This window comes from Semicossyphus pulcher, unplaced genomic scaffold (genome assembly GCF_022749685.1).
Source record: "Semicossyphus pulcher isolate SPU_LCO1_2020_fin unplaced genomic scaffold, fSemPul1.0.p SCAF_22, whole genome shotgun sequence".
Classification (NCBI taxonomy): Eukaryota; Metazoa; Chordata; class Actinopteri; order Labriformes; family Labridae; genus Semicossyphus; species Semicossyphus pulcher.
This window is the reverse complement of record NW_027211696.1, coordinates 5,538,131-5,560,849: the sequence shown is the minus strand read 5'-3', so window position 1 is coordinate 5,560,849 and position 22,719 is coordinate 5,538,131. Positions and strand designations below refer to the sequence as shown.

Sequence of the window (22,719 nt, the reverse complement as noted above, 5' to 3'; positions counted from 1 at the left end):
AGAAAATAACTCCAAAAAGTAGAAAATGCTCCGATATAAGTGCACTTTTTTCAACAAAATTTTACACAAGTATAATTTGAGAATTATTAGCTTTATTACTTCGCCAAATACCAATCATAAAAAAGTTCTCTCTGGCTCTTTTCAAAGTGTTACATGCCTTAAAAGGTATAATAAGTAGGATTTTTCCACACACAACAACACATTTAAACTGGGCCCCTCCTCCTGGGCTATCTGTCACCAGTTACTGTTGCGCTAGCATGCTAAACACCGGTTACCTTTGCGCTAGCATGCTAACACTGTGATTGGTTCAGGGAAGCACAACAGCGCCCCTCCTGAAAACGTCCCGTGCAAAGCAAAACAACAGAACAGATGCAGAGGGAAGGGTCTCACAAGGGTCTACACACACACACTCACCAACACACATGTATAGAGGCCCATAAGTGATGATTTATATTATGTTATATTTGTAAAAGTCTATATTTTATATTCTAGAAAAATCCTACTTATTATACCTTTAAATATACATGATGTTATTGGATTATCATTATTGATGCATTATATTGTACACAGCAGTGGCGTACTCATGCTGTTTGAGGGTCAGGGCCAAAAAAAAGCACTAGCGTGCAGAAAGTTGTGACGTGAAAAATAATGAGGCCATTTTTAACTATAGTGGCATCCCATGAGGACATGAGTGTGGCCAACAAATTTTCCAACATGTATCATTTATCCACTGGAAGGTCACCTAGAGGGCACTTTATCATTTTCTATCCACGACTGGGGTATCCACGAGGGCACTTTTCAGACATGGGGGGTCCAGGGGGGCGACGGCAGCTAAGTCAAGATGCAGCTAATTTAAACTACTTAACATACTTTTATATACGGCTAGTAAATCCAAAACTTTGTATTATAATTTGAAGATTATTATCCTTTTTCGTTTTCAAAAAAAAGTTCCTTAAAACCTTTCCCTGAAAATAGGGAAGTAGAACAAAGTTTTAAAAATGATCTCAAGAAATAACAACAAATGAATAAAATGAATTTGAAAGCAGTTGTGTTATCTTAATGTTTAACGGTTTTTAAAGAACTTACTTCATTATGTATTATCAATTGTACTGATTGTTTCAAGTTGGTTATACACTTCCCTTTTTACGTGTTCTTCAGTACAATTAGTGAGTAAATTGAGTTTTTTATCTTGATTATGTAAACTTTCTCACAACCTTTACTTGGCGGTCAAATTGGAGAATAAACACATGTAAGTCGAAACGCAAATTGACACACAGCTGTCCGTGAACTCAGCAAAACCTTTCGAGCGATCTCACACCCTCTTCTGCAGCACTGGCAGTTAAGTAAAAGCAACCTTTTAGCACGGAGTCGTGAGCCCTTGGCAATGAGCCTGAGGCAATATTGAGTCAACCAGTGGTCAAGGGCAGACAGAGAGAGACAGAGAGAGAGAGAGAGAGAGAGAGAGAGAGAGAGAGAGAGAGAGGGAGGGAAACCATTATCCATTGACAAGTGACACAAAGCACAGCGGGGCCTCGCCACACTCGAGTGACAACAAATAATAGATCCCCAAAAAATGGGACAAGACCCTGAAGTGACCCACTTTCTCACTATTAGCGGACCACTGATACTCCAACTCGAATGATCGGCAAGTCACCCAGAACTGTGTGAGGCTGTAGGTGTGTGCGTATTCGGGAAAGAGAGAGAAATGTGTGTCGTGGTAGAGATAGGGAGGGGCGTGGGAAAGCTGCATGTGCCAGTGCTCATCCTCACCTCTCTCTCTGGATCTCTGTCAGCTGTGCTCTCTCGCGCCTTTATATCACCCCGACCACTGCAACATCAGACGCCAATGATACACAGCTGCACTTATCACGCTTTGTATTGTATTCATTAATCTTTAAATAGTTTTATCTGTAAAATGACCTTAAGATTATTACATTTACAAGGTAAATAATGGGAGTGGACAGAAAAGAGTACAGCACAGCCCTTTAAGCCAAATCCAGTCCAGTTAGTTTTTTGCCTCCTCAGCAGCATTTTGTTTTCCTCTTTGTGCACCCTGAGAGCAACCTGAGAACTACATTACCCATGAGAAAAAGATGTTGTGGAGAACTAATAAACAGGTAGGGCAGCATGCGAGGGGTGATTCAGTCTGTAATTGAAGCCATCCATAACACAGCACACAGGTCTCACTGCAATGTGTCTTTGTATGTCTCTGTGTGTGGTCAGGGGGATTGTGTGATACAATTCTCTCTTATCACACACACACATACACACTCTCTCTCTGAGGCCTGTTTAATGTAAAACTTTATCAACTCATAGATGACCTCAGTGTCGTCTGACATCTATTATGAGCTTCCATTTGGCCCTTAATGAGTCCAATTTAGATAGCACATGTACATTTAGCACGGACAGGTTTTATCTTTGTTTAACAACTTAGGCTGAATATTCACTCAAGTTTAAGCCTTATTATTTGGACACAAGAAGCTCAGATTAAAGGACACTTTGTTTAACCTGTTGTAGTTCCAATCTTGAAGATCTCAGTTTCGTTCTCTTTGGTGGCACCTATAGCTATAACGATAATTATAGGAGCACACTTCCCAGACATCCAGACAGTGTTGCATGTGTCGGTTCCGGTTGTAACTCTTGATTTTCCTTGCTGACGGTCGCTTTCCTATTTAGACTGTTTGCCTTCATCTGAGCATCAAATTTGTTTCTTTTTCTTTGGATTTTCACTTATTTTTTAAGTTGTATCTGTAGTCATCAATCTTTTCTTTGTTTGTTAAGCCATAGTAGATTACTGTTTACTCGCAACACTTGACGGAAAAGCAGCCGCTTAGCTCCGCCTACCCTCTCTGGCAACCACTGCTGGTTGATGGAAAACGCGTCACTAACTGGGCGCTGCTTGTGATTTTTTCTGCGAGTATCGCCAGACTGCCAGTCTGTAATACTCTTGATCCTGGTACAAGCCTGGATTTAACTGAAGGAACATTAAAAGGTCCACCCACTGCCCTTTAAATTAGTACCTGCATTACCCAGATTGTTTCTCTAACAACCATATGGGACCCATGCTTGTTTCTTTTGAGTCACCAAGCAGCACATGTCTTAAATATGTTTGAACAGGCTTTGCCCCAAGAGCAAAATTAACTCCCAGTCTGAAAATACTTCACAGCGCTCGTTCTTGCGGCCACCGCTCTTCTGACTGCGAGGCTTTTATGGCCCTTTCTTCATTACTCATGCAATGAGTTTATTTTAAAATCTGTTTTGCCCTTTTTTTCCCCTGTCAGTTGATGTTCCACGCCTTAAAATTACCCCAACAGCTTGAAAATAGAGTCTTTCTCATTCAAGCGAAAACGGATAAGGACATGCATGTACACACACATACTGTATGTCCAACCCCGGCTGTCCCCTCAGTCATATGTTCCGCCTGGGATCTGTGAATCAGCCTCAGTGTCAAAATAAAGCAGCCCTGCCTACATCTGACTTAAAAGCATGAACAGAAGCGTTTCTTCTGTCATTTAGCCTCAAACACATATAAACACCTATTTAAAACACTTAAATGAACAAAGTGAACATTGGCCAGACAAAAGTGGTTAGCAGAAAAAAGGTTATTAAATGGTAAAAATGATGTCATGCTTGGAGTTTATTGCTCCAATTAGGCTTTCTTTTAAAACACAGGCTTTTAACCTCTGTTCCACAAACTTAACAAAGAAACATAACCACCAGCTTCTGAAATAAATATTTATAAACTCACTAAATGCAACTCAAAGTATCCATGTTGTAGGAGGGAAACTGGGTATGTGACTAAATTGGCTACATGCTAGCTTAACACTAGCTACCTCTGTTGTAGACATTTGAAACACAACTCCAAAAAAAAGTATTTATTGGGGCGACCACATCAACCTCCGAATACTTAAATATATATATATAATATATATAATATAATATATTATAATATATAAAATAATATATTACATAAATAATTTCGAACAGCAGTCTTTGAGTTAAACAAACATATCCAAAGAAGCTAGCTAGGAGAAGCTATTGTAGCTAACTGCACGTTAGCTGTTTGGTCAACCAACTACAAGCTACCACTTCATAAAACTCTACATAATGTATTCAATATTTGTAGACACTGTTTGAATGTGTAAGGATTTAGTGGAGACTAATAAGATAGAGCTAAAAAATTGACTTAGATTGGGCAGGTGAGCAGAAACAGCTGATGTTGCTAATATTGTCCTAGCGTTCATTGGTGATATGTCTGAGCTGTGTTCACAGTCTGTTTCTGCTGCCGCCAGCTATTGCAGCTTTAAAAAGACTTCAAGCTTTTCAGCTTCTGAGTTCCCTCATATCTCATGAAAATATATTTTCTAACCAAGGACACATTTAACATGAACAATTCTTTTTATCATCTCCCCTCCAATCCTGTCCGTCCTCCACTTTAAAGTGAGTTATAAATAAGTCACCAGAGTGAGATTGCACTTTCTGTTTTACGAAGGGAAAAGGAGATAATGGGTTTTTACTGGCAAATAGCTCTTCTTCCTCCAGAGGTCTGGCCTTGAGACTAAAACGGCAACAGAAAGTGGCCCAGAGTCAATACCAATCCATCCACCTGAATAGGATAACACTGTTTAACCTGGATACAGCCACTTCTGATGCTCTAAAGGCTACTGGCTGTTAAAGCTGATGGATTGATTTGTTATACATTCTGAGAAGTGCTAATGTACTGCATGTCTTGTCCTTCAGACCCTCTGCAATACCTTGCATATGTAAGAGCAATAGAGAAAAAGAGGAGTATTAAAATGTATGAAGGGTTTGCAGATTTATTGCAGAATGAGCTCTATTTAAGTTCATGTTTAAATCCTTTTCCTCTGCCAGAGAGAGATGACATAAGCCAGCTAGTCTCTGATCGCCAACACAGCACATAAAAAATGAAACGCTACATTGCCAGCTAATTCACTTACATAAGAGCCTCAACTGAGACATGAATTTAAAATTACAGAGACGCGAAGAATAAACACAGAGAAGCATCCAGGCGGGAGGCAGAGAGAGCAAATCAAAAATGTACATATTTTATTGTCTCTTACAAGCCTGTGAATTCTGAATTTGTTCTTTGTGTTTCAGCCAAAATATGACATAAAAGCTCATCTACACTGCAACTATTATAATATATACTCCAAGCTTGAGGCCATTTATTATATCACAGTGGGTTTCTCAGACGCCCTGTGAAGATTCTCCCACACATCATCTCGCAGTCTCTAACACACACAGACACACTCACAGGCGGCTGAGATTTAGTAGCTATGATCAACACTCGGCTGACAGAGAAGGGATGTAATTCTCCTGAAGTATTTCTGGAAACATGCCACTTTAGTTTTAATCTCCCGTCCAGACAGAGCCAGGCCGTTTGGCACTTCCTCTTCACATGCAGCACAATTGTTTCCAGTTTGTGTGTGTATGTTAGTCTCAGTCAGTATGTAACATACGCCGCAGACACGCATTTTTTCTTTGTTAATCTCGCTCTCTTTAACTCCCTTCTGTTGTTGCCTTCACGTGCAGCTGACAGTTAATTCACTCGTGTTGCTTTTCTGTGAGTGGCTTATTACCACACTGACTGACAGGCCAACCGACAGCAGGCCAAAGAGCATCGACTGGAGGGCGATACATGCTAATCAAGCTAACAAGCAGCTTTCTTTTCCCCTGACGTGCACTTACAACAGAGAAGTTGTTCTACTGGCCGACCAGCCTCCCCTGTAACATGTTAACACTTTATCTGCTGGGCTTGTTTGTGTGAGAACAGCCTCTACCTAACTACCTTACACATCTAACTTCAGCTATCCTCTAAACTCTTCACTTTAGCCATCATGTTGTCCTGCCATGCATCCTGCTACTAGTCAAAATCACTAAGTTTGCATTTAAAGTATTATAAAGAGAGAAAAGAAGCCACTTATCGGTGCAGACTATATGTATTTCCAGACTAAATTTGAAGGATTTCAATAGCATAGCAATGACTTAAGTGGAGTATGCGACGCAAAATGAGGCGATGTCTTGTCCTAACAAGTTGAAATATGTTTAATTTAGACAAAAAACATGTGACAAGGCTTTATGATTCAGTAAATAAACATATACTAAGCACATAATCACTCAAGAGGAGTTTCTAAGCTTTGAGCTCAGTCTGAGTCTCAGCTGCTACACAAACACAGACATGTTGCTAGCTACGGCTAATGTATGGCTAACGGCTGTACGGTTGGAGTAGTTGTTTGCCTGGACTGCTTGAACTTTACAGCTGTTAAATTTACATTAAATGAAATTAATATAAACAAAAATTCAGTATGAACACTGCTTAAAGAGAGTGTGACAAAAAATACTCTTATAGCTTAGCTTAGCTTATTAGCTCTTGTTATATGCTAATAATTTTTAAGTCTGTCAACAATGAAATTCCCCTGGGGGTTTTTTTGTAAACTATTCAAATAATATTAATGAGTTATCTGGAATTAAATTTGATTTGGGACGACAAGCTAACCCCACCCACTATATTAAACGACACGCTAGCTCCTGGGTATAGTAGCAGCGCTATAATAGGAAGGATGTGTTTGGATGTCATTTGGCAACTTGCTCGCAATGCCAGAGAATATTAGAGGTCTAATATATTCATTGATCTTTTGTCTTCCTCTTTCGGATTTAACAACAGGAAATATAACATTAGCCTACAGAAGCTAAAGATGCTATAAGTTTCTGTGACTTTAAGCTAATTTGGATTTCTTTGAAAGACAAGAGAAGGCAGTTTAATTCCAACTTTCTAGTTCCAATGGACTTGATGTTTAGTATGCAACCATGGTACTCATGAAGCTTTAAGTGACACATTATACATCTGTCAGTCACAAGGTTACTGTTTTCACACAGTGGATGAGACAGGCAGACACCTCTGTGGATTCATCCAGCACAGCTGCATGGACAGCCCTTTAAACAAGCACACACACTTACAGACTTAGACACACTTATCCAAAATCTCACATAAGCTCTCTCCCAAACACTCAAGTGAGACACACTTCCATAAAACTAACACATCTGTTTCCCCCTGCTAAGAGAGGCCTCGAAGCGACATGGACGATGTGTCTGCCAGAGGAGATTCACTCTGTTGTTTTGAAGCCATCCTACCTTGGCAGGATAATTCAATGTATTACAGCTAATGGTGTCGGTGTAAAACAGTGGAAGTTTCCACAGTGTGTAGTACTACGTCTCCTCCCACAGCCTAAGCCATCTGTCCGGCTTTTCTCTTCAGGAGACCGAGCAAAGATGGCAGGTGGCTGGATGCTGTTTTATGAGCTTGTATTAAACAACCAGACAAATGAAAGCACATGAACGTTATTATTGCAGTGTTGCTTCAAGCCAAGGAAGAAATGTGGGGATCTATTTCTTCAATTTTACATCATATGAGCAAAAGAAATGGCCTTTAGACTTTATCTAGGCTACATGGCTGCCTTAGAGTCCAGTCTTCTCACTCAGACAAGTGCTCAGCAATCTTCTGCTGTAAGATTTATTGAGGTCTTCTGATGGGCGCCCTCACCATGGATTCACTTAAGCAATCAATAGCGTTATGAATATCTCTCGGCGTGGTACAACGGTAATAAAATTATTCCACTTTCCTCTAGCACAGGGAGCAGATTGTGGGCACCGCAGGGCCTCCAATCGATCACTGTTCTCCCCTTTCAATACAAGGTCACTCTCAAGGCAGACTGGCAAAAAAAAAACAAACACGCAGACACACATTTGTGCCCACACGTTTACAGACAGACGTCAACTACAGGGAGTGGCATCCCTCCGTGGCCAATAACGCAGTGCACATTAGAGAAGAAGCTTTCACAGGAGAAAGATTGGTGTTCGCGCTGAGGGACGGGTGTGCTGTTTGTATTACGTGTGTTTTCACTATTAGGGAGCGTAGCTAAAGAGCGGTGGCTTCTTCTACGCTTAAGTGACATGACAAGGCCTGAAGTGGGAGGAAGTTTGTGTGTAGGTTCTGGGTGTGAGGTTTTCTGCAGTGTCTTTTCTTTGTGTGTGTGTGTGTGTGCGCGTGTGACTACGCTAAAGCATCTCCCATGACACAGGGATTCTTTGAGAACGTTTGTCCTCTGGCCTCCATCCAATCACTGCAGAGAGGGGGCGGGGGCAGAGGCATGTCAATCATTTGTCAACGCATTGCGGCTGCTTTTTAGCCCTCTGAGGACAATGAAAGAGTGACTTTTGTGACTCTGTGGACGTCAGACATTTGTGTCTTTTCTGTAACTGTTTAATTAGCAATATTTTTTTCAAATCAGAAATTATCTCTCGCTGTGGGTGTCCAATAATAAAGTGAATCCGAAACTAGCCTCCAAACAGAAATTCCTGCAACAAATTACTGTTTTGAACAGATTCATTTTTTATTCCACTTTGCAGAGCGGAAAATCTTAATTTGGTGGCTTACAGTCAATTAGTTATTTGCCTCTGTTTCCCATGATATATGACTAACCTAAATTAGTTGTGGCAGATGGAGCCACATGACTGAGCCTATAGCAAAGCCGTCTGTGCTGCTGTTTACACTGCTCTGTATACTGTTCCTCATCTGCAGCTAATACACGCCGCTGTAAGTGACTGTTTAGGGGCACTAAATTGTAAGCTACGAGAGCGTCTACAGATTAAAGTCAGAGTCAGAGTAAACAGTCCTTGATGTTGGCTAAATCCAACATCAAACACCGGTGGGCTTTTCAATGATAATGTTCTATACTGAGGTGAAACAATGCTAAAGAAGGCACATAAAAATACAAGTACACAGTGGTGGGAAAGTCATGTTGCACAATATTTCCTCAGGAGCAGGTGGAGTGATTATGTGACTCATGCAAGTTGCAGTAGGCCTTTTTTCTGCGGTGTTTGGAGTCATAACGCGCCTGTTACAGTTTGTCCTGCTCTTCAGTTGTAAATGTCAAATCTTAAGACAACACAGGTAGAACAGGATCCCCTGACTACATAGCAAACATCCCATTTTATAATAACCCGTTGACATAATCCACAGTGACGGTAAGAACTGTGACATAATATGATTTTAACATCCCATTCACACACTGTAACATCACTGACTGTATGAGAGACAATACTGTATTTGTGTTGTTCCCTGTTGCTCTAAGTACTCCATATGTAGGACTTGGGTAATGCAAGTTTTGGTCTAATCTTCCCCTTGAGCTTGCGTAATGAAAATGTGCATATTTAAACCACTTCATCTGGTATGAGATTTTTTCTGTGCCAAAGCTCAAGTGACAAATGTCATATATTTTTCCACAAACTCAGAGTTGGACAGCCTAAATGAATAAGACAAACACCATTAATTAATCATCTCTTACTATGTATAGCCAGTAGATCACTCAGAGTCAGTTATAAAGGGTTAGTCATTGTGAAATTCACAATGCACTCATTTCCTGCACTATTTTTGGACATTTGAAACGTGTGGGAATTTGTTAGTAGAGATTTTATCAGCTCAAATTTTGCCAATTTGTCATTTTTTTGAGCAACATTCTGGTTGCAACTTCTAAAATGGGACTGATTTGACTTTTTTCATCATATGTGACAGTAAACTAAAGGTACCTTTTTACGACTGAGTATTAGGGCCACATTAAAAAATGAGATAAAGAAAATAAAGTCATTATATTACCAGAAAAAAATCGTAAGAGAATAAGTCGGGAAATGAGAAAAAAGTTGTTATATTACGAGAATAAAGTCTTAATTTGAGGCTATTGTTAGCCTATATGTTATTATGAAGGGTAATATCAGAAGAGCAGCCAGCCACCTGTGCTAAAATGAGGAACGGATAAGTATAACCTCACAGTGAGCATCTTGTGACGTTATGCTTGTAAATGATTGTACAGGAAGCTATGTTTATTAACCAAGCCGTCCTGCTGAGTGTCACTGGGGGACTCAGCCTTCTTCAGACGCTGTAGTCCTCGATGCGGCGGCCCGAGCATGACTCCCACCCTCGACATCATCCCCTATTCTCTCATCCCCTGTTTCTAACACTATCGACTGTCCTCTCGATCAATAAAGACATAAAAAGGCCAAAAGAATAATCTTTAAAATACACATTTTGGTTTACCCATTAGTTTAGTACGCAGGCATAAGCAAGTGCATGATCCTTTTGTGTGCATGATAAGGGTGTGTGGACCTAGTAAGCTGGTGTACTGGGTGGGGAGTGGGGAAATATGACTCTCCATGTCTCCTTTAGCAACAAGTGGGCTACAGCATCAATAATGGATGACAGAGAGAGTGATGAGGCAGGGAGCAGAGTGGTGTATGCATGCGGGTATTATGCCTTTTTATCAGCATTCAACAATGAATTAGCAGGTATTTATTCAGCTTTACGTGAGCATGAGGTGGTAAGTTTGTTTCTAAGCGATGTACAACAGAGACGAGGATACAATCTGAAGTTATATCTTAAACTTTCCTCAGGGTTTTACTGCTGCAAACCCTCACACAGAGCACAAATTGGACAAGGCAGGCCGCTGTATATTCTCCTCCCAGATGTGACAGAGAAAATACTTATTGAGTTGTCACTCCCAGCCGATCACAACCACTTTGCCCCGAGCACGCTCTGCCATTTATAGGTCCATAAAGTGGGCCAAACGAGACGGAGAGAGAGAGCCGCAGTGACAATGACACAGGAAGACACGGGAAGATATGTAAAACTGGAGCGCTGTGAGAGGAGAACAAGAGACACAGAGAGGCAGAAGAAGGAAAGAGCTGACAAAGAATGAGAAATGAGTGAAATGAGAGAGTTTGGAGCATGTGCACAACATGTGGACGCTACACAGGAAGCTCCAAATCCCACAACAAAGCAGCACATGCGGAATCGCTTCATCTTTTCTTCCTCCTACGATCACAAACAGCTCTGTCACTCAATTTGGAGCTTTGAACACAGAGACATATATTCCTTCTGTGACTTTGTTGGACATTTTACACAAGAGAGCGTCAAAAAAAGCCTCCAGTGCTCCTGTATCCTGATTGATGTGTTCATGATGTGCTTAAATATTGGAGTCAAATTGCCCATTTGGCTTGTAGTCATCTCAAATGAGCTATCAGCCCAGAGCAAACACCAGACGCCTTCAGGACGGCCTTGTTATCTCACAGTTATTTGCACAAAGACTTACAGATTACTTGCCTAACCAGAAAACTACTGACAGAAACTATCCAGAGTGGTTGTTATGTTGATCCTCTGCAGCATTCGCAGCAAGCGACTTAAAATATCTTTGGCTGTGAAATGTGTGTTTGGAGTGTTTGGCTGGGGGCACAGGTTGAGCCGGAGCAGCCGGACAGGTGGATGTTTTGGCTCCATTTTTGGCTGCTGGCTTAGATTAAGAAGAAGAAAAGAGGGCTAACAACTGACTGAAAGAGAAAGACCGGAAGGGACAATACAGCGGCGGAAGAAAAGGCGTTTAAAATTCTGACTAGGAAAAGAGTCGGCATCTCACATTTGACACAGATGAGCCATTCACATTCCTGCTCAGGATTAGGTCTGCAACAACTAATCGATTAAATCAATAAAAATCCGTTATTAAAATAGTTGGCAATGAATTTCATCATCGATAAGTTGGGTCTATGTTATGCTGCACTGTGAAAACGTCACTCAGCCAGCCAATGCCGCAGCTTGTGTAGCTCAGGTGATAAATTACAGGAAGTTACAACCTTCTCTGCTCTCCTTTGGGATGAACATTACACATAGTTATTTTTCAATGTTGTGCAGTGCTGATGATGTGTCCGCCTCCGGTAGATTAATGTTCGTTAACAAGGACAAAGGCACAATTATGGTTTTTATGTTAATTTTGTGATGGGCCCATAGCCGGGCCGCTGATAATGGTGCGTTCCATTTACCTTGGAAGTCGGAACTCCGAACTGGGAATGACGTCACACCCGAGTTGACTGCGTTCCAGTACAACAAGTTGGAAAACCAAGAGGGACGCCTCCAATAAAACAGTTGTGCTTAATCTGTCAGAATACAGACAACTACAGAACAAATATGAGGTCCACAGCATCCACAAATAGAAATTGGACAGTACTGTGTGTACGACTGTGTCAATGAGACACAAATAAGACAGAAGGGCTAATAAACAGCAGCTGTAATGTTTTCACTGTTGATGCGCTGATAGATCTAGGCAGGTTAGCCATTTCTAGCAATATCAGTGGATAACCAGGCATTATGCCGTATTTTGAGCATACAAACACCATAACATGTCCACAGATAGAAGCTGGACAGTACTGTGAGTACAGCTGGTTTAATGAGACACAAATAAGACAGGAGTGATATCAAACATTTAATACCACAGCTTTCATTTACTGTTGAAGCACGGAGCAGCCATCTTTGATAATGAGGTCAGGATTGGTGAGGTTCCTCCGACTTTCCGCGTCAGAAATCTAACCTCAGGAGGCATTCCAGTTGAAATTTCCAACAGGGAACTCATAAATTCTGACCTCCGAGTACAAATGGACCGAACCATAAAGCAGCGGGGGACAGCATAAAGCTGTTAATAAGCTAACACCACTGGTAAAGCTAATTTAGCGCTAACTCTTGATAAAGCTAATGCCAGGCTTCATTAAACCGTCACGAAACAGAGAGAAAACTTACAGATCGTATTTCTGTCCGTCACGTTGTGTTTGAATTAACTTGCAATCGCACGTTTGTGCGTCAGAACTATACGCAAATCTGCGAGAGATGGCAGATTAAGCTAACGCTAATTAGATGAAGTAATAAATGAAGTAATAATCGACAGATTCATCGATTATCAAAATAGTTCTTATTTGCAGCCCTACTCAAGATCACATTTTGATTGGTTTGAAGCTACATTTTTATGATGGAACATGTATGATGAAACCACACTGCTTCCAAACTGAGGGCAAACAACTGAAAGATAAAATGTAGTGACTGTCCGTGGTGGCGTGTCCCATGTTTCTGCACACAAGTGCACTCTCTCAAAATTGGCTGTCATGGCCAAATTGGGCTTAAAATCAGCCTTTATACTGTAAAGTGCGCTCCAGGCTGAATGGCACTGAGTGAAAGAAGCAGGCAGAGATACAGAGAAATGGTCAGGGGGGTTGGAGAAAGGGATATTAAGTGACATAAAAGAGATATCACAGAAGGAGGGATGTTACCGAAGGGCATTCTGGGAAGAGATGGAGGAAAGGGGAGGGAGGCAGATCGCAACATGAAATCTGATCTTTCCCGAGAGTCCACATTTATCCTGTCCCTCTGCAACTGGAGGCTCAACAAACAACAGACAATAAAAGGAGGCAGAGTCGGAGAAAGCTTAATGGAAATCTAGCTTATCTTCACATCTGGTGAAATGTTTTTTTTTTCTCCAATTGGAGAACAACACAATCAGTTTCCTCCCTCCATCTGCACATCCTGCAAACAGCAATTGTAGCATCTATCCTGAATCCATATGCATCTGTTGGTGCCTTTATATGGTGTCAAAATAACTTCCACTGACCCCTGTCTTCATTCTTATTCTTACACATCTTCTCTTCGCAGGACAACACATCTTCCGTACTTCCTGCACACTTTCAGTCCAACAAAAACCATAGAAGAAGAAGTGTAGGGGGCTACAAAAGACGTGTTGTTCCCCTCCTGAACTAACAGATGAACTGAAACTTCTTCTCATTTCCAGCCGTTCCCGCTCTCTCTGGTCCGCAGCTCTCCAAAGAAACAAGAAGCCAGCTGCACAGTTAATCAGCAGCCAGATCCTTTCCTCATTAGTTTGATAATGTGTTATTTTTATAGCACAGCTACCTCATTCTGCAGCCCCTCTCCTGTGTCTCCCTCTCACTCACCCACTCACTCAGCAGGTTTGGCCCCTGAAAACCTAAAACACACACGCGCACACACACTTTCACATCTGATAGCCCTGGCTGCCCGAAACAAGTGCCATTAATTGAGCAAACCTATCTAGCTGGCCAGTTCAAACACAGGCCAGTAACAAAGAGCCTGAAGGAAAGAGAGAAAGAGACCCTCACTCACAGAAAGAGACAGAAAGAAACACACACAGAAAGAGTGAGAGAGTTGATGGGTCTAAAGGGGGGCAGAAGGCCCAGAGTGCAACAGATGAGGTTGAAGAAGGACTGGAAGGCTGTGATGAGTTTGTTGTTGTGTTGTGCGTCTATGGCCCCTTTCCCACTGCTAACACCCACTAACACCCGGCTTTTTTGCTTAATGGGAAAAGCTACAAACGGCATCCAGACCCGGGTCAAATGACTCTGCAGTAGACCCGGGTAATTATCGCCTCGGCTCCAATCGGCATTGATGGGAACACAAAACCCGGGTCGACACACTAATCTCCGCCCCCTCTCCAGCGCGATGCTATGCTCCGTCGGTAACTTCTGCGACTCCTTGTCATCTCAGCTACAAATTCCCCCCGTCTCCGTCCGAGCAGCGCTCGAACATCGTTTGTCGGCGCCCAGTTTGATAAACAGACTGAATGAGTAATAGATACAAAAAAGACCTAACCACCGTAACATCTTTACTTTTTACTAACCGCCTGTTTGTGACGTCAGACGGTGACGCAGCAGAAAAGACACCGACAGGAGTATACTTCACTGGCAATGGGAACAGAGACAGTCGGCATCTATAAGCGGGTCTTCTCAGGTCTGAAAAACCTGCATCAACGCACTAATGTAGGTGGGAAAGGGGTATACGTTTCTATCTAGTTTGGGGTCAGAAAAAATACCTGGATCTAATATGTTAAAAGGGTAATGAAACGCCTTTTTCTCTCCTTAAACAGTAAAAAAAAAACCTTGAGGTAGCAGACTTCTCAATGTCAGTCTATGACCGCTACTTTTGACGGTTTGACAGACAAAATGATCTATAGCTGTAGCTTATTAGCTTTAACGACATACATGACTTCCCAGAGGGCCCAAAAGAAACCTTTGGCTGTTGTCTAGTCAGAGTACACTGTGCATCTGCTGTCTGTATCTGTCCACAGATAGTTTCTTACAGAAAGACTTGACAAACATGAGTAAACTCTGTGCTTGAAGTCCAATAAGACCCCAAGAATGGTTAGTCCTGTTAATTTAATATGATAGCAGTATGTAATATGTACGAATACGTCCTTCCTCACAGTGAAGAAGAGGTGTTTCATCCTGAATCTCTTCATCATCTGCAGCTACAAAAAGCTAATAAGGTCTAAAGTGCTTCCTCGCTCTTCTCCAGCCTCTAAAGCTTTGCTCTGGAAACGACTTCAGGCGTTCGTCTGTCCCCACAGGAGCGCGCTGATGACTCCTGCACTTTCTTCTAGCAAAGGAAGAAGAGAGGGAGTCCCTTAACGTGATATTAAGAGCTCCCAAGTGTTTAATAAGGATTTTGTCCTGCATCACTGCAAACATGACCTACCTCCTCTGCTCGTCTACTAGAAGCAAGCACACATTCAATGGTGATACACACGGGGACATTCACTTAAATTAGCATCTTCAAAATCTGCTACACAAGCTAGGACAAAATCAAGTTTCCCCTACACTGCATCAATTATCCATGCAACCCAACGAATAGTGCATGATGTTTCTTAGAATTTGAATCCATGATGCTCTACAGATCAAGGATGTCAAGGACATTCAAGCAGATCATTCTTAAAGGGGGGATATTATGCTAATTTCACTCTGTGATACCTGTGAAGTAGCTTAGCATAATTTACAGTTAATAAAACTCCTCATTTTTCTCACACTGGTGCTCTGTGCAGGCCCTCATACAGCCTCTGCCTGAAACAACTCAGCCAGCTCTGTCCCTTTAAGAAACCCTGCCCCTTCAATAGGTCGGAACAATTCATCGAAATCATATCGAAATCGCAATATAAGACAAAATAATCGCAATTAGATATTTTTTCAAAATCATTCAGCCCTACTTACTGCTTAACAGTAAGCCCATGAAATTTTAGGAGTCTGTCCAAAAACACATACTAAAGCTACACGCATTCAGATGCAAGTGTGTGTGACGGACCGACTGACAGAAACATGTAGACATAAAGAGATAGCTGGAGGGAAAGAGAGAAAACAGAAAGAGTGCAGGAGACACAGGGGAGTGGGCTCTGCAGTCTATACTGCTCTGTAAGTAGGAGGCCGGCTGCTGACATTTGGCATTGATTGTGTTGTTTTATAGGCGTTCGTCAGTTAAACCCCTGTTGGACAATTACAGGGAGAGCCTGCTTGCTCCTGCAGGGGGGGTCGTGACTTTGATCTCTCGCTGCTTTTCCCCCTTCGCTCGGTGGAAAACCCGAGGAAACAAAGACGGAAAGGTGATGCGCCTCTAATTGGCTCCGAGCTAAAAGGAAAGTAGCTGCAGCTGTGTGTGAATGACGCATAAACGGGGAGAGAGAAAGAAAAGGAAGTGGTTGGATGAGACGGGTAAAAGAGGTAAATAAGTAAAAGAGGCGAGATGAGAACTTTAGTGGAGAAATGAGGTGGGAAATAAGAGCCTCATTAAATCAAAGAAAATCTACATTTGGTTCATCGAAATTGAGTCAATGTACTGTGATTTATCATGTTTATGTCTGTGTAACCTGTAATGTTTACATGCCAGCCATGGTTTGTGGGTGATGATAATCCCAGCGTTAATATATAGGACACAATGCATTAGTGCTGTAATGACGGCGGCTGTGTTATATGAGGGGGGAAATGGTAATCTGATTGTCAGCCAGTTTCTAATTCCCAGATAAAGAGTGAAGATTAAGGCTTACATGTTTGCATGACTAGACAGGTTTGTGTCGCCCGCTAATCCAGGCTTTCAGTAGTACATGTGTGTGACATGTATGCCACAAGACTACGCATTTACCTGGATTTACCTCAGTGAATTTCACGGAAGGAGCATGTTAGCCTCCTATTTTGTACAGCTAAAGTTTGCATGTGTTATCCCTGTATATTCTGGAAGTACTTGCCCTTTAAATCACATTTGGATACAATTCTAGACCTCAGCCATATGAGCATTATTTAATGTTATGATTTAATATGGACGTTAGACGAGGACTCAAGAGGCAGAGAAATCCTGACCTTTACTCTCTTAAAGGGCCAGTTCGCCGTTTTCAACCTCAGTCCTATCATGCTATTATGGGGAGCTAATGCCATTATGGTAGGAAAAAAATGCAATTTCGCTCTGTGCCTTTGAGGACGCTATCAGCTTCTCCAATGGGCCCTGGAAAACCTGAAACCTGAAAAAAAGGCTTGCTAAACAACACTTCCTTATCTAGGACGCCCGCCTCCAATGTCTTGTCTCGTTCAAAATCGTCAGGTTTAAAATGAAGGCTGCAGACCTGAAGATTTTGTAGACGATCCACCGGTATATTCTCGTCGTATTTCAGATTCTGTAGCGCTCATAGCCATTGCCTGAAGTGAAAACTGTAGTATTTCACTCCAGCGTCTCTCGCTGGGTCGTTCCTTTTAGAGGGAGGGCAGCAATGCACGCTGGGTGATGTAGGAATGTAGAATGGGCGAAACTACGAGATGTTTGTACAACTTTCTCCGCAGCTATGGCGCCAATTTCAAATATTATTGCTTCAAACGATTACAGAGAACACCAACTTTGACTGACAGTGGCTTTTTCAGGGGAGAATTGCTCCTTTAAATACATGGATCCAGAACTCCCAAAAATACAGAATCCTACAATTCCCATAATGCAATTACTGGTTACCAACCACATCATTTAAACTCTATATTTCTCTTTGTAGATTACACACCCAAGCTGAGATACTTAAGTGACAGTACAGTAATTTCTAAGACTTGACAGAGCCACAGAAAACATTATGCACGTTTTCATAGGCTGTGTTGTGCTTCCTGTTACTATCAAATTAAAACATAAAATAGGTGGAATGCTCCTTTAATATCTACATACTGCACCAGTAGATCCAAACATTTTCTCTCTAAGGGCCTTCCATGTCATTCTGGTATATATATACATCCTCATAGACATCATGTTGCATTGTGGTGTCAACCATTGAGACCATAAACCAGGTCTCTCTTTCCATCCCACCCCCCACCCTTAACCCGGTCCCTATAAGAGAGCTGGCTGTGATTAACGACCCATGCAGCTAAGCTAGGCTACACTGAAAACCAGAAAACACACCAGCAAGCTCTTACACTGCAAGCCCAAAAGCCTGTGGTTAGCGGTTAGCGGCGGAAGCTAACCGGCCCAGTTTCCCTGCACTCAGGCCAATCCAAATGACAAGCTTAGTGACTGTGACAGTGCATGCAATTTTACAGAGATCCAAGATGGCTGCTGTTCAAAAAGGGCAGGCAGTTGCACATGGGGAGAACAAGTCACCAGAATTTATGTGGGGGATTTTTCCAAGTTTTTTCTTTCTTTTTACAAAAGCTGTCGGTCACCAGAGGAGAGTTTGTGGCTGGATGCTTGGCATAGGATGTAAACAAACACAGAGAAAAGACAAGAAATAAACAGAAGCAGGGAAGAGTAATTACCCTTTGGAGGGCTGAGACTTTGTGTTTATGCGTGTTTGTCTGTCAGCAGTGTCGAGTTATGATCATCCAATCTGCTTCCCTTCACCCAAAGGTTAGCTTTAATGTCCTTTTAATGTCTCTCCACAGACCTCGACCTAATGGGCAGTGGCCAAACACACACACATATAGAGGTCCAGGTTTGAGTGTATAGGGCTGAAACTGGCAGCTTCTGCTCCACAAAGCAAGCCAGGCAGTTTGACTCTAACAGAGTAGCTGCTGGAGCTGCTCCACCCTCCTGCCAACTGCCAACCAGGCAATGCTACGCCACCCTCTGTGCCAGGCTAGACTTCTACTGCAGGAAGATTAACAAATAGCAAATAATACATATAAGCGTTTGGCTATTTCTGTTGAACCAGGAGTTTAACTAGACAAATGTTAAAGACCTACATAAAGGTTTTAGTGCATCAGCAATATTACACACCAAAAAGCAACTACATCTTGAATGAGTACGCACGCTATCTACAGAAAAAAAGTTTTCTTCCTTCATAACTGATCCAACTCAAGGGAACAAAGGGACCGTTTTGTGCCTTCATAATTGGTCTGAGCAGGTTGCACCAGCCCAGTGAAGGGCTGTGCTGAGCACCCAGCTGGCAAGAAAACCAGATCCGCTCCCACCCTACCCCCCTCCCTCCTCCTCCACGTCTTCTTCTTCTTATCCTCCCATGCTTCTCTCCTCTCCTTTCCCCCTCTCAGGGCCCGACTGTGAGCCTGCAGATCCTGTGTGTGTGTGCGTGTCGGCTGAGGTAACGGAGGCTTTCACTGCCAAGCTCACTCAAAAGACTGAACAAGCCATTTTAAGAGCTACAGCCGCCCCCCCTCTCCACACTCCCTCCTTCAGTGTGAAAAGAAGGTCATTATGCCACGCCGGACTACTGTAAAGCATGTGGTGTTGGCCGGAGGTACCTCTGACAAAATCTCTCCCAGTGTCTCGTGAGCCGTCTCTACCCGTCATTCCTTTTCATCTCCTTCCCCCCCAGTCCCTGCACACATAGCCTACACACATGGAAAGACGCTGAATCACATGGTGCAACAACAGCACATACACACACAGGAGGACACACAGCTTCAGGTCCTCTCTAACATTGCTGCTACCATCATCTCCACTGATCGCCCGCTTGTTACAGGATTTACATTTGCTCAGAAAATCCCCCTCAGGCAAACACACAAGCAACACGCTCAACTCTGATTTCCCAGGAAGTAAGCGTGAGTGTACGTTTGACATCGTGACGTTAAGCAATAAAAATATCTAGCAGATTACCCAGAAACACACACACGGAAATGATGACATCACTCGATTAAATCTTTATCCAGTGAGTGTTACAGTAAATCCAATGCATTCACACACTCTCCTCAGTAAAGATGGATGTGATGATTTACAGTTTGAAAGATGTACAGTTTACAAAGAGATTTATATGTCTCTTTTAAGACAAAATTCACTCTAGTAACTTATTTAAGGCTGTGTTATATAAAGTCTTGTAAAGTTCTGTGTCACTACTAGCTAGTTTGTGCATTCCCAGGGAGACTACTACATTAAACTCTCCCCCTTAGCTAGCTTAACTTTAGCAATGTGTGACTCGTCTAGAAAGCAATTATTAATACATGGAGTATTTAATACGAATAACAGTATGTCTCTTGGAGCTGGTAGTATCCTTTTAGTTAAAAATGTGTGGAAAGTCAGATTATGCTAACCTAGCTGACGTTAGCTTAAAAGGTCCTTCAGCAAAAACGTTGTTAGCATAACATTTTATAATTTAGAGGGAAGATTTTATTTTGCTATGCTTGTGAAATGTAACATTTTACCTGTTAACAGTATAATAAACAGCATTTTATCAAGTGTCAGGTGACACCCTTTTCCAAATTATCTCTCTAACTCCTCAAAAAATGTCATGTGTTAGCAAGCTAACAGCTAACTTGTGCCTCATTTTGCTCTACAACATCTACCACAAACTCAAAAGCGTCATAACCAGGCCACTCAAATAGATTCACACAAATTAGCATTCAACTAAAATGACTTTTTTGCAATAACCTTAGTATGTCCAACTAGAACTGTTAATTGTTTCATTTTTCATTTTTTCATTCATTTTTTTCAGGCTCCTAAGTACATTAAATTTCATTTTCGGTGTTTACACTATTCCAGAAAAAGTACTTGATATTCAACATCTGTTTCTAAAAGAGGTGAAAAGATATACATAGTGTTCAGAAGTAATTGTCTGTATGGAATATGAATTAAAGAATAATCCCTGTGAAAGCCATCCCCAGTGAGGTCTGTAGGCCAAACCGAATGAAACTTAGCTCAGTTTAAAATCTAACCGCCAGATACGCCATGCTTACTATGATTCTAAATCGTCAATAAAAGTACTCTGAAGCTACACACGTGATCATTAATGACATGTGCGTGCAAAAAATATGTCATCCACAGTGATAAATAACCCTGAGGCCAGAGAGGATGCAGAAAGAGAGCAAGTGGTTGTAACTGCCTAAAAATATAGCGGTTGACAGGACCCAGCTCGGGGAGGAGGAGGTTGAGGACAATATAACCATTGAAGCTTTCTACAGTCTGTCCTGCTTTGGCATCCCTGCCCTCACAGACACAAACCCACAGGTATTCCCTGGTTTAGAGGCAGAATTCCCTTCAAATGAATACATGGAAACAGAGTATGAAGAAACATGCTGGTTTGGTTCATTTAAGGAAGGTGGTGAAAGCTTTCTTTCATCAATGAGCTCACTAAAAATGTAAGCGGGTAATGAAGGGCGTGTTGGGCTTGGTTTTGATTTAAATTCAGAAATGTCTTCCCCTTTTCTGTGTTGGTTTCATTTCCATTGCACCTCTTCTGTTTCGGCAACCTTACATCTACTTCTGCCTGCTTCAAAAATCAATTTTCCTGTTTTCATTTAATGAGATTAGCTTCGCTTTTGCTTGCAGCATGAGATAAAAAAGTTGAGTCATAGTGATGTGAAAGAGACTTGTCAGTCATCTAACACAGCACAAGTGCTGAAATGCATGATGTAACATTGCCGCACTCATGTTTGTTTATCTGAGTTCAAAAATGAAAAGTTGGCAGCTGATGGTAGTGCCTCCAAACATGTTTTATTATTATTTCATGAGCATAGTTTTCACTTGCCAGGCGTCTCTGCTCTCCCACTGAATGACACTCGAGGGAGATTTCTTTATTCTGATCTTTCTGCATGCTGTCGTTCTGTTTTCTGTCATAGTCGCAAAGACCTGCTCATCTCTGCTCAGCGTGTGAACTTTTCATCCTTAAACGGCCCCCTACATTAAATAAACAAAACACAACATGAAGCAGTTACTACTGTTGTTGGCACGCAGAGAAGAGAAGAGGGAAAAAAAGGAATCAGGATAGATCAGAAGAGTTCTGGCAGATGGTGTGAGTCCTCCAGACTCGGGTCAACCACTGGCATGAAACATCCTTCCTACAGTTGGACCATTATCTCAAGCTGCAATAAGAAACATATACGTGCGCACCTATTGCCGAAGGCAAACAGCCCTCAAGGTAACAGAGTAAACATCAAGCGTGTGTCTTTGTGTGTGAGCCAGAGTCTGTGTGTTTCTGTTACGCAACGGAAGAGTTCTTCCCATCTGTGCCTCTCTGCAGCCCCCGCATCCCTGACCAATGAAGCGAGAAACGACAGCTCTGCCTTGCACTCTGCCTCCCTCAGTCTTCCTCACAACACCATCCCACTCTTCATTATTATCATCAGCCGCCCACTAAAAACACACTCTCCACTCCTCTTCCCTTACTATACTCTGTTGTGTTTGGTTGAAACTATACACAACCGTGGCCTCATCACCTTCACTGACAACATCATGCCTGTCTGCTGCTCTCAGCTTAAACCCCAACTCTCTCTGCAGGGTGTCTAACCAACATTCTACTTCTTATGCTCAAATTCCAGATTATCCCACTAAATGCATCTCTGTCTGCAACACATCCCCCCACTCTCCATCTCCGTCCCTAGCTCTTCCGACTCGCCTAACACCCCACAGGGCTCATTGTCGTGGAAAAGATGTTAAAACAAAGAGAGCAGACAGTGCAGCGATAATCCTTAACATAGCAGCTGGGGAATTAGCTAGCCATTTGCTGGGGACCCGCTATTTGGCTTTTGCTGCTAACTCTGCACAATCTTAATAGCATGTTAGCATTGTGTTTCATTGTTGATGGAGTTTGCCTTTCACTTGTCACCAGGAAAGGACTGGTAATTAAA

At 42.1% G+C, this 22,719-nt stretch overlaps 1 protein-coding gene across 9 annotated transcripts in view; it reads right to left on the bottom strand.

The window, feature by feature from the left end:
* The window catches only part of LOC138601949 (breakpoint cluster region protein-like), a 92,139-nt gene that overhangs the window by 65,947 nt on the left and 3,473 nt on the right, over window positions 1-22,719 (bottom strand). Inside the window, exons 4-5 of one of the 9 annotated variants that reach the window (XM_069673287.1) lie at window positions 22,455-22,469; window positions 11,865-11,897 (exon numbers count right to left, since the gene is read on the bottom strand). The exons of 7 other annotated variants lie outside the window; for them this stretch is intronic. In XM_069673287.1, the coding sequence (XP_069529388.1) occupies window positions 11,865-11,897; window positions 22,455-22,469 (48 nt within the window). Of the gene's footprint in view, window positions 1-10,222; window positions 10,232-11,864; window positions 11,898-22,454; window positions 22,470-22,719 lie in introns of all 9 variants that reach the window. One more of the 9 variants, XM_069673285.1, reaches the window with a different exon arrangement.